The sequence below is a fragment of the Agelaius phoeniceus genome, chromosome 4, assembly GCF_051311805.1.
Source record: "Agelaius phoeniceus isolate bAgePho1 chromosome 4, bAgePho1.hap1, whole genome shotgun sequence".
Classification (NCBI taxonomy): Eukaryota; Metazoa; Chordata; class Aves; order Passeriformes; family Icteridae; genus Agelaius; species Agelaius phoeniceus.
Genome location: NC_135268.1, coordinates 9,430,645 through 9,443,057, shown reverse-complemented (window position 1 = coordinate 9,443,057; position 12,413 = coordinate 9,430,645). Strand labels below are relative to the sequence as shown.

The 12,413-nt window shown below is 41.4% G+C and overlaps 1 protein-coding gene and 1 long non-coding RNA gene across 2 annotated transcripts in view; both read right to left on the bottom strand.

The window, feature by feature from the left end:
- LOC143693915 (uncharacterized) overlaps positions 1-12,413 on the bottom strand; it is a 42,769-nt gene that overhangs the window by 7,622 nt on the left and 22,734 nt on the right. The gene's annotated exons all lie outside the window — the stretch shown is intronic.
- Positions 398-12,413, bottom strand: part of LOC129122225 (polypeptide N-acetylgalactosaminyltransferase 18-like) — a 31,963-nt gene continuing 19,947 nt past the window's right edge. Inside the window, exons 8-9 of the mRNA XM_077176563.1 lie at positions 11,851-12,015; positions 398-874 (exon numbers count right to left, since the gene is read on the bottom strand). Of these exons, the coding sequence (XP_077032678.1) occupies positions 728-874; positions 11,851-12,015 (312 nt within the window). The 3' untranslated portion in view covers positions 398-727. The remainder of the gene's footprint in view (positions 875-11,850; positions 12,016-12,413) is intronic.

Here is a 12,413-nt window from a genome sequence, read left to right as displayed (position 1 = left end):
TTCTTCCAGTAGCTGCTGCTTTTCTCTTGGGATATTTTTTCCCTTCTTTTTAATAAATTCTCTTCCCTGCCTCACTTGAGCCCTGGAGCTTTCTCTGGGGTTTTATTAAGTGGTACTGGAGAGGAAAAATACTTGGGGACATAACACCTCCACACCCCAGACCTTTCCCCTGTATTTGCACACCGGTACCTACCGTGGCCTAGACAGAGCTCTGGAGGGAGAATGGAGAAAATCCTCCCTTGCTGTAGCTGCTGGTGTGCAGGTAGAACTCTTTATCCAAAGTCTGCAGAATTCTGATGCTCTGCAGCAACATGCCAGGATCAGGCTTGGGTTAATGAAGCAATGAAACCAGCACTTAGCTTCCAAATTGATTTCCATGGAGACACCTACCCAGTAATAGTGTTTGGGCTTTTTTATTCAATAAAAGTTTGAGATATAAATATTCTCCATTTGCTTAATAGTTACAGTTGTAAAATATTTTAGGATAGCCTACCCGTCACCTGTCATTCAGCATCTCTATAAATGTCGTGAAAACATCATGGTGAAATAAAAACTTCTTATTTCCAGCCCACAAACCCTATTTCCACACACTCACAAAATCAAATCAGAGACAAAAAGGGGAGAGAAGGAGCTGGGGGGACGGGGAGCGGGAGGGATACAGTACAGCAGGCGACAATGCAGTACTTGCTACACAGTAGCAAAAGAAATGGGTACAAAATTTAGTCTGCTATAATGACAAGCTTCTCAGGACATTTGTTATGGACCAGCGTTGTCCAGTGCACTTCTGAAGGACCACTTGAAATCCAAATTCATTTTCATTGTTCTCCTGCAATTCCAGGCAGCGCTTGGATTTTCGGTTCTGGATAGGACCTCCCTGTAGAGATTGGGGCAAAAAGAAAAAGAAAAAGAAAAAGAGGGGTTTGTGTTAAACACTGACCTTGTTGCATTGCTCCTGCGGGGTAACAGAAGTTATAGAACATTCCAGTGTCCATCTACTGTGAAAACCTTTACAGTTAGAGACAAGGTGAGGATTTGCTGGATTTGGAATGAAGGTTCCTTTGTTGCAGGCTGGTTTAATCTCTGATGCAGTTTGCAATAGTCTCAATTGCCTGGTTTCCATTTCAGCAAATGGGATTTCTGGAATGGAGCTGTGTTTCTACCCATGCATTTTAACCATAAAAAAGCCAAAAGCTTTCCTGTTTGCTTGAGTTCCCTGATTTTGTGGTTCTGCTGCACTTCTGAACACCAAAATAAGGCAAAACACAGCCATGGTATGCTGCATAAATGATCAAATGCAAAAACTGTTTTTTCCTTGAATACTGAAATGTCTTTTATAATCTTTTCTTGCTAATTCTCAGTATTGATTCTGTTCAATTCCCAGCTTAATGCTGCCTTATTAAAGCCTTGCCTTCATTGTTGAGTTGCATCAAGCTTTAAATCTCTGCTATCACACAAAAACCTATAGACCTCAATTACAATTAAATTGTCATGCAGGTGACATAAATTACATTTCCCCCTCTTGAAATCTATTTTCAGTTGGTTCTCTCCTCCTCTCTCCTGTCTAAGGAAGGCAACAGATAACGTGTACACATCAGGGTCTGGGAGGTTTCTGCCAAGATACATGGAGATAGAGTAGGGTAAATTGCACACAGGTCTGAAAGTGGCTTTCTCTAAAAAGGACCTTGGGCTTGTGTAGAGAATCACTGGCTGAATCTGTAAATCAAAGAAAGGATTTGGTGCAGATTAGTACACCTGAAGTATGGAAGGAGCAGAAGCATTCAAATCGCTTATAGGTACGATGGGAAAAAAGAGTTTCTGTAAAAAACCCAAACTGAATACCCAATTCCATGCAAAAGCCCACCACCTCATAGCTCTGTTCAAGTCTGTGTTTTCCCTTGTATTATAAAGTCATTACAAAGTGGAAGGACATTGGCACAAACCCCACAGAAAGGCTGTGTGCTGTTCCCCAGCCAGGGGCAGCTTGTGCCACTCAGGGCAGGTTCTGCTTCATGCACACAGGTGGCTCAGGGTCCCCTCCTATCCCACCAGTAATGCTTAGTGAGAACTTTCTCTGAGATGGGACTTCTAAAATACCATTTTGGACCTGGTTAATGAAATACAGAATTAGGTTTGAAAGCTCCACATTTTAAATATAGCTTTGGACAAGAGGGACATTTCTAGAATAATCCACAAAAATTTGAAACGTGTGGCTCCCATAAATCCTCCTGGTAGGCCTATGTGCAGCCTTGATAAAACTCCCACTGATTACTTTACCAGACAGACAGGCTTGCAGAGGCATTTAATACACCTCCATAATGAAATGCTGAATGAACTGTATTTTCCCACTGCTGTGTAACTGTTATTGACATTTGTATTAATAACAGTAGTTACATTTGGCTGCCTGGTGGGAAAATAAACTCCAAACTATCCAAAAGTAATAACACTGCATGACATACAAGAAATTTGAAGAAACTAAGATGAAAATTTTTTCAGTTCTGTATTATATGCCATTTCTTGTCTTATCCTAGACATTCACACTTTATCCCTGCCCCTCCACCAATCTCATTCCCCCATTCCCTTTGTTACTTTGGCCTTCTGGAGATCACTGTAGTGAGGTTGATTTTTTTTTTCTCCAAGTTAATTTAATGAGCTCTGAACCAGATTATTCACATGTGAAACTCTGAGGTAATGGATATTTTCTCATTGTGAAAGGAACAGTTATCCTGTTTTCTTCCAGAATAACATTTCTATCCTTGATGAAAGCTGTAGAGTGTGGTTTTCCACTGGGGAGACTCAGGGTTGCATGGCACCCAGGCTCAGCTCTCTTGGCTTAAACTGGCAATTGGGAATTACACCTTACAAGTGTTTCTGCCTAAAGCCAAAATCAAGATGAACTTCCCTGTGTTCTCAGCTGATGCTGGAGGTGCTTGTGTCGCTGTTAGCTATGTAAAGCAGTTTTGCATCTTCCATTTATTGGTTGTCTCTCATCCAACTTCTGGTGCTTGAGACATTCTCAGCTCGGAACCTGCACTAGAAGCTGAGGAAAGTTGTCCCACTTTGTCTTGTTAGAAAACTGCCTTAGTTGGGGTCCATTATTTGCCTGATTTCTGGACTTGGGATATGACTCTGTGCATGGCACTCTTAGGCTTCTCCTGTCATTTCTAATTTACTGGCGTAAGAACAGGAACAGAATTCCCTCTCTCCATTTTTTTGTGAAGTACAGCACTTGGAGCTCTGTTAGGTAGAGGAAGGCACAGGGTTAAAACTTAAAGACTGCCATGAGGAGTTGGAATTTTTCTGCTTAATTCCCATTTGTGTCAGTGGTTAAGGGTTTCTTTCACTTGAATGGGCTGAAATGCCATGTGGATTTGGGGGCGGAGGAAGGAGGATGTTCACTGTGGAGACAACGTTTTTTCCTTTTTTCTAAATTTTGTAGAGCAGACCTAGGTGTTATAGTAAATGTGTTCATGAGAAACACTAATACAGGCAGCTACACAAACTAAGTGTAAACCATTCCTAAGGAAAAACAAAACAAACAAGCAACCAAAAAACCATATTTAAAGCCCCCTCACACTCCTTCACTCTCTCTGAAGTGCCCTCATGTAAAATCTGGCTTTTATTTAACAGAAACAAGGGAGTTGGGAGATAAAAAGCCAAGGAAGCTCTTTTTGATGTGGGGAAAGTGCTCTGCATTGGCTACTGAAAACCAGCCAGCTGAGTACATTGGAGCTGCTGTATGGAATACAAAGAGACACCAAAATTAAGTCGTGGTTCATGTGTGTGAATTGAGTATTGCAGGGAGCACAGATGCTTCTAGCAAGATGTGCTTTTTTTAACCACAAAAGGGAAATGTGAAGGCTCAAGCCCTGTGAGGAGCTAAGCTGTTCTGTTTCCAAGAGATGAGAGGCCTGTGCAGAGCCACTGCTTCAGCCTTCAGAGTGGGTGCAGTGCACACTTTACTCAGAGTCATTAAGAAAATTAAATCCTCCCCAAAGAGTTAGGCCCAAACATTCTGCAAGTGTTTTGAAAGCCAGTGGCTGCACTCTGCCCCGGGGGCTCTGGTGAAATCCAGCTGTGGTGAACGTGTGAGGACGGGGCTGCAGCACAGCTGGATGAGCACTCCCAGCTCACCTGCACAGCAGCTCTTCAGGGCACTGGGCAGATCATTTAAACCCCCACAGAGCCACTTGTTCTCCTCTGCACAGGGCCTTGAATGTGTCCTACAGCAATGGCCTGGGGTGCAGCAAGGAAGAAAGGCAGGATGAGCACTGCTGGCTCTCAGATCCACACAGACAGGGAGGAACAAGAGCAGTGCCTGGTTCAGCTCTGCCTCTGCTTTGGCTTTAGAACTGCTCTGAAGTACAGGGAGGAAGGTTTCTATACTCAATTCACACACATTACTTAAAATTTCCTGTTATTTTTCTACTTACTGTGTCTGTTTTCACCCCTTCATATGCCCAATCCAAGCCTGGGACAGTGGTACTGTCCTGTCAGCTCTGGACTGCTGACAGTGCACCTAAGACAGGCTGCAAAGCCTGAACTAGTGAGCTGTGTAAGGATTAAAGCACACAAACTGAGTAACTCCAGGAAAAAAATGAGCAGGCAGGACTGAGGCATCAAAAGCTAACACTGTCTTGTGCTCCTCTAACTGGCCTGGCCTCCAAATTCCAGCATTCCTGAATGGTTTCTGCAGTCTGTTGCCATCATTAGCATTTGGAACCCTAAAGCCAAATGCAGGCAAAGGTGCCCTTTAAGTGAATTATTTTTTGCCTTTTTTTATAGTAAGCAGTTATCCAAACTTGTATAAAACTCTCATAATTGGATTTACTGCATGCTTGGCAAAAGGGTTTATTGTGTTACTACACTTCATGCTCACTGAAAGGAGAGATGCCCATCTGGGTTCCTTCCCCCATTCTAGGCAAGATCTCTACTTTCCAATTTAAAGGCAAAACTTGATAGCCTAGAGTAATGTCTTTAAGCATGAAACATTAAACATAATTCTGTAGACTGAAAGAAGTTTCAAGAGGCATTGTGGGCAATTGAACAGAATTAGGATTAAGAGCACTGATGATGAGAGACAGCTCAATGGCAGAAGGAGTCTCAAGAGGATAAATAAGCATCCAGGTCAACTCTTCTGTAAAAAATGGACTGAACGTGTCAGCACTAACAGGTTTGACTGGGAACTGCATGGTTTTTGCAAAGCAAATTGAAGCAATTCCTGTGAGAAACACAAATGTTCTCAGCTCCTGCTGGTACCCAGACACACAGAAGGCTGACTGGGTGATTTGTAAGTGTACTGTTAATGCTAACACTGTCCCAAGTCAACATCCTGTACACAGAGTGGAAAGCAACGCTTCTGACTTCCTTCAGAGTTACTGCACTTTCTGCATTTCTACTGGATGGAAGGGGTTTCCTTCCCAGTCCTTCACTAAAGCAGAATTTATCCAGTGCCATGGCATTTAAGGACACCATCTGCTGTGCCTGCAAACCCTTGCAGTACAAAGTTGTGCAAAGCAATCAGACAGTTTAGACAGGCTAGTTTTTGCTGAACTGTTCTATGGGATCTGTTTTGGTTTACTGGGGGTGGCAGATGCACAGGTACCAAACCTGATCACTCTGTAAGGCCCGGTCACTTGCAGAGAAGAAGGATGAGGGCTGGAGGTTGTCAGCATTACTGCAAATCAGACTGATGGCTGTTTTTAAGGACTTACTCTAAAGGGAACACTTTTCCTTTCAGAGTTTACACCTGCTTTTTGCTCATCGTATTAAAGCTCCTGTTATTCTGCCTGAAAGAGAAAAAACATGCTTGCTTAAACCTGGATTTTTCAGAAAAAGGTCCTTAAAGGTTAATAAGTATATCCAGCCTCCTATCACATACACTGTATAGATCACTGCATTCTCCAGTCTATTAATTTTCTATGTGGACCTCAACCAGTGACCTCAAATATTTACATGTTCACTCTGCCTTTGAGGCAGAAACTCTAATCTTTGCTGTTGCTTTGATACATTTGAATCAAAGAATTATGGTGAGGTGTATGAGACAATCTCCACTTCAAACAGAACACTTGATCTCCTTGTGCATTTCCCAGGAATACTGGGCTACATTTTCAGTGACTCTTAGTACACCAAATTTAAACCTAAAGAAAATTACTCAAATTATACAAAAAAGATATCTATTTTTTTCCTCCGTGTGATTCACCTCTGTATGGATGTGGAAGCAATAAGAAAATGTTCACAGGAAGAAGGGAATAATTTATCCCATCCAGTAATTTATGCATTTTCAGTATTGCCCATTTCTTAGAAATATTGGATGATGTTATTCAGTTTAAATTTTCTGCTTTTTAGCTGTATAAAGGACACAGATATATATAACATAGAGGAAATGAATTAACCTCTTCTTGAATGCAAAGAAGTATGACAAATTTTCCAACTCTTTGTCTAACAGGTGTGCTGGAAGTAAAGCAGGCTCTTTAACATATCCTTTCCTGTTCAAATGTTTCATCAATTAACTTGAACTATTTTAATTCAAATATTTCTCACTGAAGTATATTGACAGCTGCCCTTACTCAAACACATGCTTCCTAATATATTTTAGATGAGTACTGTGAAAATGAGGCGCATTTAACTGCTTTTATGTATATGAAGTATCATATACAGCAGGTTTATATATTAAAAATATATTGTTATCTGTTCAGCTATTTGGATCTTTGTTTAAAGGGTAGCTAAGCACATGAGAATTTTTACAAGACTCACTTAAAATCTGAATTCATTTTTCCAGTACTAAACAAAACTAATTATGACGTACAATGTAAACTTAAGTAGTGCTATAGTAGGGATCAGCCAAACCATTTCTTAAGGGAAATGTAAACTCTTTCCCTCCTCCTGCACTCCAGTTCTGTTGTCAGGTAGCCACCCAAGCACTGACATCCACTTGCTGGTACTCAGTGTGTAAACACTGTGAAACATCCTCTGACAGAGGGATCAGGCACACCATTCATCAGTTACACAGCTTCAATGTCTGCATCACAATTTTGTCTCATTCCTTTCCCAAGACATCTGAGTGTTCAGGTTTTACATGATCATAAATGCTACATTTTCCTAATGCTGCACTAAATTTTTAATACTGCAGCTGTGACAAATCAAATGAAGCAGCCTCATCTGCATGTCCAGAGCAGGATTTAATAACTAGACATCTGTGCAATCATTTTCTGTTTTCTTTACTCTAGACTGGATGGTCTGATTTGCTTACTCTCTCCAGGATGTAGAAATACACTATACTGTTAATTAAGGTTTTAAAATAAAAGCAATTAAACCTGGCACAAGGAAATGCAGCTTCATTCAGAGAATGTAATTGGAATAGAAAAGAAATTAGAGAGATGCAGCATAAAAATCAGAAATGGAACACGTGGATCTCTACCTATCACTAACATTTCTCCACATATAAAAAAAATTATCACAGATTTATAACAGGTTGCAGTCCTGGTAATAGCAAGATTAAGAAAAATAATAACCTGAAAATAATTAAATTCAAGCCTTTACTGAAATACCAAGAAGCTCTTCAGGATATCACAGCTGGAAATGTGTTTCACTACAGAAAATTGGGATAAAACTACAAAACCAGAACTTTTGGAGAAGAATACATTAGCCAGACTAAGATATTTTACAGAAAGTAAACATGAATTATTACTCAATCAGCAGGGGCCAGGAAATCTTCCTGACATGCTAGAAAAACACGCAGAAACAGCTATTCTAGGTGTATGATGAGATTTTTGTAATTAATTACTGAACACTGTCTCAGGGCTGGGGGGTGGCTGTGGCAGAGTGGAAAGCAGATTAAAAAGGGAATCCTTTATCCCTACATGGCCCTGATAATGATGGGAAATGCAGAACTTAGAGCTGCATGCATTGTTGGTTTTTATGTGGCAGCAAACCCAGATGATGCTGGGTTGTGTTGATGCTCTGAGAGCCAGGGTTGCCTAGCAAGCCGTTTGTGAAAAGGAAGGACTGGCTCCATGCCCTGCAGCTGAGGATGCTGTGCTGGGCTTTTCTGACCACAGCTGTCCTGAGCAACCCCTACCAGCACTCAGCAAGAACTGCCTGTTTGGGAACTTGAAGGAGTAAGCTGCAGAGATGCATGCTGATGGGGGATGATTCACAGATGGGTATTTCTGATTTTATTTTCCTCATCACTAAAGGGGATGATGTTCACACTTGTCTTTTGTGTCCTCCCTTGCCCTAATCTGCCTGCTTATGCTACTGGGCAGCACTCAGAAACCTCCATATGCAGAACCCACCACATTCAGGGCTCACTGGCTACTCTGTGCTCCAGCTCTGATACTCAAGCACTAAATTAGAACTTAAGATGTGTTTCTAAACTATGTCAGTTCACAGCAACAACTGCTACATTTTATACTCCCTCTAGTAGAAGAGTTGGATATAGGCAAATCCTGCATTTTAAACACTTCTGGAGTCATATGTGAGACTCAACCTATGGAAAATATCCAAAGTTAATGCTTTGCCCAATGTTTTCTGCAGGGTAATTCTTCTCTAACTAAATCCAGAATTCTTTCCTATCTTTTCATTTATTGTGCCATGCAACAGCTGCTTTTGTAGTGAAACAATACCTTGATACAACCAAGAAAAAACCAGGAGTGCTGGAGACATTTGCTTTATTTGTTTTAGCACTGCATTTTGTGAAACTCTCAGAAAAGTTACCTTTTTCATTCTGAGATTACATAAATTATTTCTGCAAACAACTCAGGCTTGATTTATCTGCTGTGATCTAGGCCTGCTTCAAGATGTTCAAAGTGTAAGACAGAGGAAGGCAACAAAGCTGTTTTGAAGTGCGATGGACTGTTCAGATGGTGGGGAATTACAAAATACAGTAACATGAAATAAAACCAGGACTTTGCTTAGTAGGGGAATGGACATCAGTGGGACCTGCCTTTAGCATTCCAAAGGATGCATACCTGTGAATAGCAGTGAGGAACTGGTGAACAAAGCTTCTAAGGAAAAAATAAGTGTTAGGTTAAAAATTTGCTACAGCTATTGGTGATTTATCAGAGTACAGGAAACCTGTTGAATTCCCTGTCTCAGACATCAGTGTTCAGTGACTGACTAGATGTTTCTGATGGCTGAGTTAATTTTAAGAGTGCTGATAGCTCTTTTTAGGCATGCTGAGATGATCATTCAGACAAATCAAGCCTCAATCTTCTCCAAGAGAGCAAATCAGGGGTCAAGAAGGAAATCCTCCTCTTGGACTTACAGTGAATTGCTGGCTCACAACAGCTCATTTCTGTGAAACTGCAAGCACTGCCCATTGCCTGGGACAGTCTTCTGGATTAGGTAAATAATCCACTTCATTAATTTTGTGATCTGTGATGCAGCAAATTGTATATTCCTAGGTTTTGCCTTCCTATTTGGTTTTAATAAAAGTAATATCACTGTGGTACATAGAATTACAGAAGTGTCCTTTTAGATCATTGAGTTCAACTATTAATTCAACACTATCAATTTCATAACCAAACCATGTCCCTAAGTGCCACTTTTAGGTGTCTTTTCAATATCCAGGAATGGGGACTGCACCACTTCCCTGGGCAGCCTATTCCCCTGCCTGACAACCCTTCCCTGATATCCAATCTAAACCTCCTCTGGCACAGCTCGAGGCCATTTCCTCTCCTCCTAGCTCTGAGAAAAGATACCAACACCCACCTGGCTACAGCCTCCCCTCACAAAGAGCAATGAGGGCCCCAGGAGCCTCCTTTTCTTCTGACTATACACCCCCATGCCACCATGGCATTTTTTGAAAAATCCTCTTTGCCCAGGATTTTCTCCTGGGAAGCTGAGAAGCCTCAGGGAGGAAGGAAAACAATAATTATCTGATGGCTGCTCCTGTGTTTGCTGCTTTGGAATGTGGCTTGGGCATTGTTTACCAACAGGTGAATGTTTGATTGGTTCCACGTGAATTGTTTTAATTTAACGGCCAATCATGGTCCAGCTATGCTGAGGCTCTGAGGAGTCTCAAGTTTTTATTATTATTCATTCTTGTGAAGCCTTCTGATGGATCCTTTCTCTTTCTTTAGTATAGTTTTAGTATAGCATTCTAGAATAGAATAGAATAGAATAACAGCATAGCATATCATAATAAATCAGCCCCCTGGGAACATGGAGTCAGATTTTCATCTCTCACCTCGTCCTGGGGACCCTCACAAACACCACATCCCCATCTCCCTCAGCCTCGTGCTCCAGACCTGTCACCAGCTCTGCTGCCCTGCTCTGGGCACCTCCCAGCATCTCCATGTCCTGCTGACAGTGAGGGGTCCAAACCTATACACATTCACATCCTGCAGCTGCAGCTCATGCCTAGGAGCACCTCACTGCCTTGCTCTCTCTCTTTTTCTCTCCATGGATGGAAATATTGTCCTACTATAGCACAAGTGATGTGAGGAACACAACTTCACATTGCTATTTACCAGCCTTAGCATAGGTTATACCTAGGTACTCTTCTTCAGCCAGATAAATGAGAAACTCCTTTCAGCACAACTAGGAAACCCAAGATTTTTATCTCTTTCCCAGACATGTTAACAGACTTCCAAAGGTTTATGGGGTTTAGATGAGATTATTTGTGAGAAATAACTCCCTTGGAAAACAAAAATACTGAATGATGATTTTATGTCGTTTGTGTGTGTGTTGTATTTAATTAATCTAAGTTTTCTAATCTGAATGCTTCATAAGAAGGAGGCTTCATGCATTTTAACCCAGAAACTGAACTACTTGCATTATCATTATATGCTTATGATTAAACTAGTCTCTAGGGCCTAAGAAATAAATTGAGTGCAAAGTGAAGAAAATTAGGAAATGAATTTGCACCAGTATTTCAATTGATCTGCATATTCTAACATGGAATTTAGGCTGAGCTCCTTGGGACTCTGATCATAGTGTCTAGTTATTGAAAATGGCTTTTTCACCACTAACCACCACAAATCTGCATGCCAGCACCTGACATGGCAAAGTTCCACTGTGTTAAACTTACCTTGGGAAAAACTCATCTTTCTTTGAAAAACAGAATTTGACTGTCTTTGGCTTCCAACCATTGGAACCTGTTTTGTCCTCAGGGTATAGGTTAGCCTGAAGCCAAAACAGGTTCCAGTGGTTGGAAGTGTTCCACTGTGGAAGCACTGAGATGCCTTGAGTCACCCTGCTGTTTCCTCTTAGCTAAACCAGAGTGATCTCCCTAAGTGTTGGAGCACCTTTTCCAGCCCCAGAACTTGTGTGGATTCTTTACTCTCCCTCATGTTTCTAAATCAGTTAGGAATGCAGACACCAGGCCTGGCCTTAGTGTCCTATCAGCATTCTCATCCCTGTGAAAGCACCTCCCAGCCTTTCCTTGAGCCTCTTTCTGCCTCTCTCACACTCATGTGTAAAAGCCTGAGCCTTTTTACAAAAGAAACTGCAGAACTAGCTCATTATGAGGCTGTTAGCACCAATGAGCCACTACCACCATTTGTGACAGCTACTTCTAAAAGAAAACCATACAGATTTCTGTTCCTCTTTCCTAAATAGGTTACTTTGCATTTGACTCCACTGAAATAACCTTTTTTTCCACTCCCCATAACAGTGCTGTGCCTTAGGAGTTATTCATGGTGAACTCAGAAAATATAATACAAGTTTTGTACCCTACTGAGGTAGCTGACATTGGGATCAAAACTAAACCTGCACAGAGCTTCCAGGCTCTGTGCAAAGCAAGCGAGGATAAATCTGGTTCTGTTCTGCTAATAAACAGATTACTCACACTTCAACACAGAAACAGAGCTTTAAAACTTTCTGAAATGGCTGCTGGGCAAAAATTACCTGAGTAAATTGCCAGTAAAGCTTCATTCTCTTGGCTTTGGCATAATTGCATTCAATGAGCCTGGGCCTGCTGCTGACATCCACCAGGCATCTGTTGTCATCGTCGTCGATGGTGGGGCTCAGAACACCCACGTGGAGCTGCTGACTGCTCGTGTAATGAACATTCTGCAACAGGAAGCACAAGCAGCATTTGTGGCCTCTACACAGAAGCAGCACTTTCACCCAAAAGCTAATGGCAAAGATAAATATGCTGAATAGGCTGACCCCATGGTGGCTTTGAAAGGATCTCCTTTCATGCAGGAAGCAAGACAACATTTTAAAAGTTGGTCTAAATTAACAATTAACTGCTTAAATATTGGTTAAGTATTTAAGAGGAAATATGCAAATACAACTGATTATTGTCTCATCATGGGACTTTTTCCTTCTGTTTTCCCTGCTGTTTCTGAGGGTCTTCAAAGAGGAAGATAGACCCCCTGGGACTGGCTTGAATATGGCCATCAGCTCTGATTAGACTGTTTCATCTGAGGATAACACCTCACTGGAGAGGTAAAAAAAGAGAACAG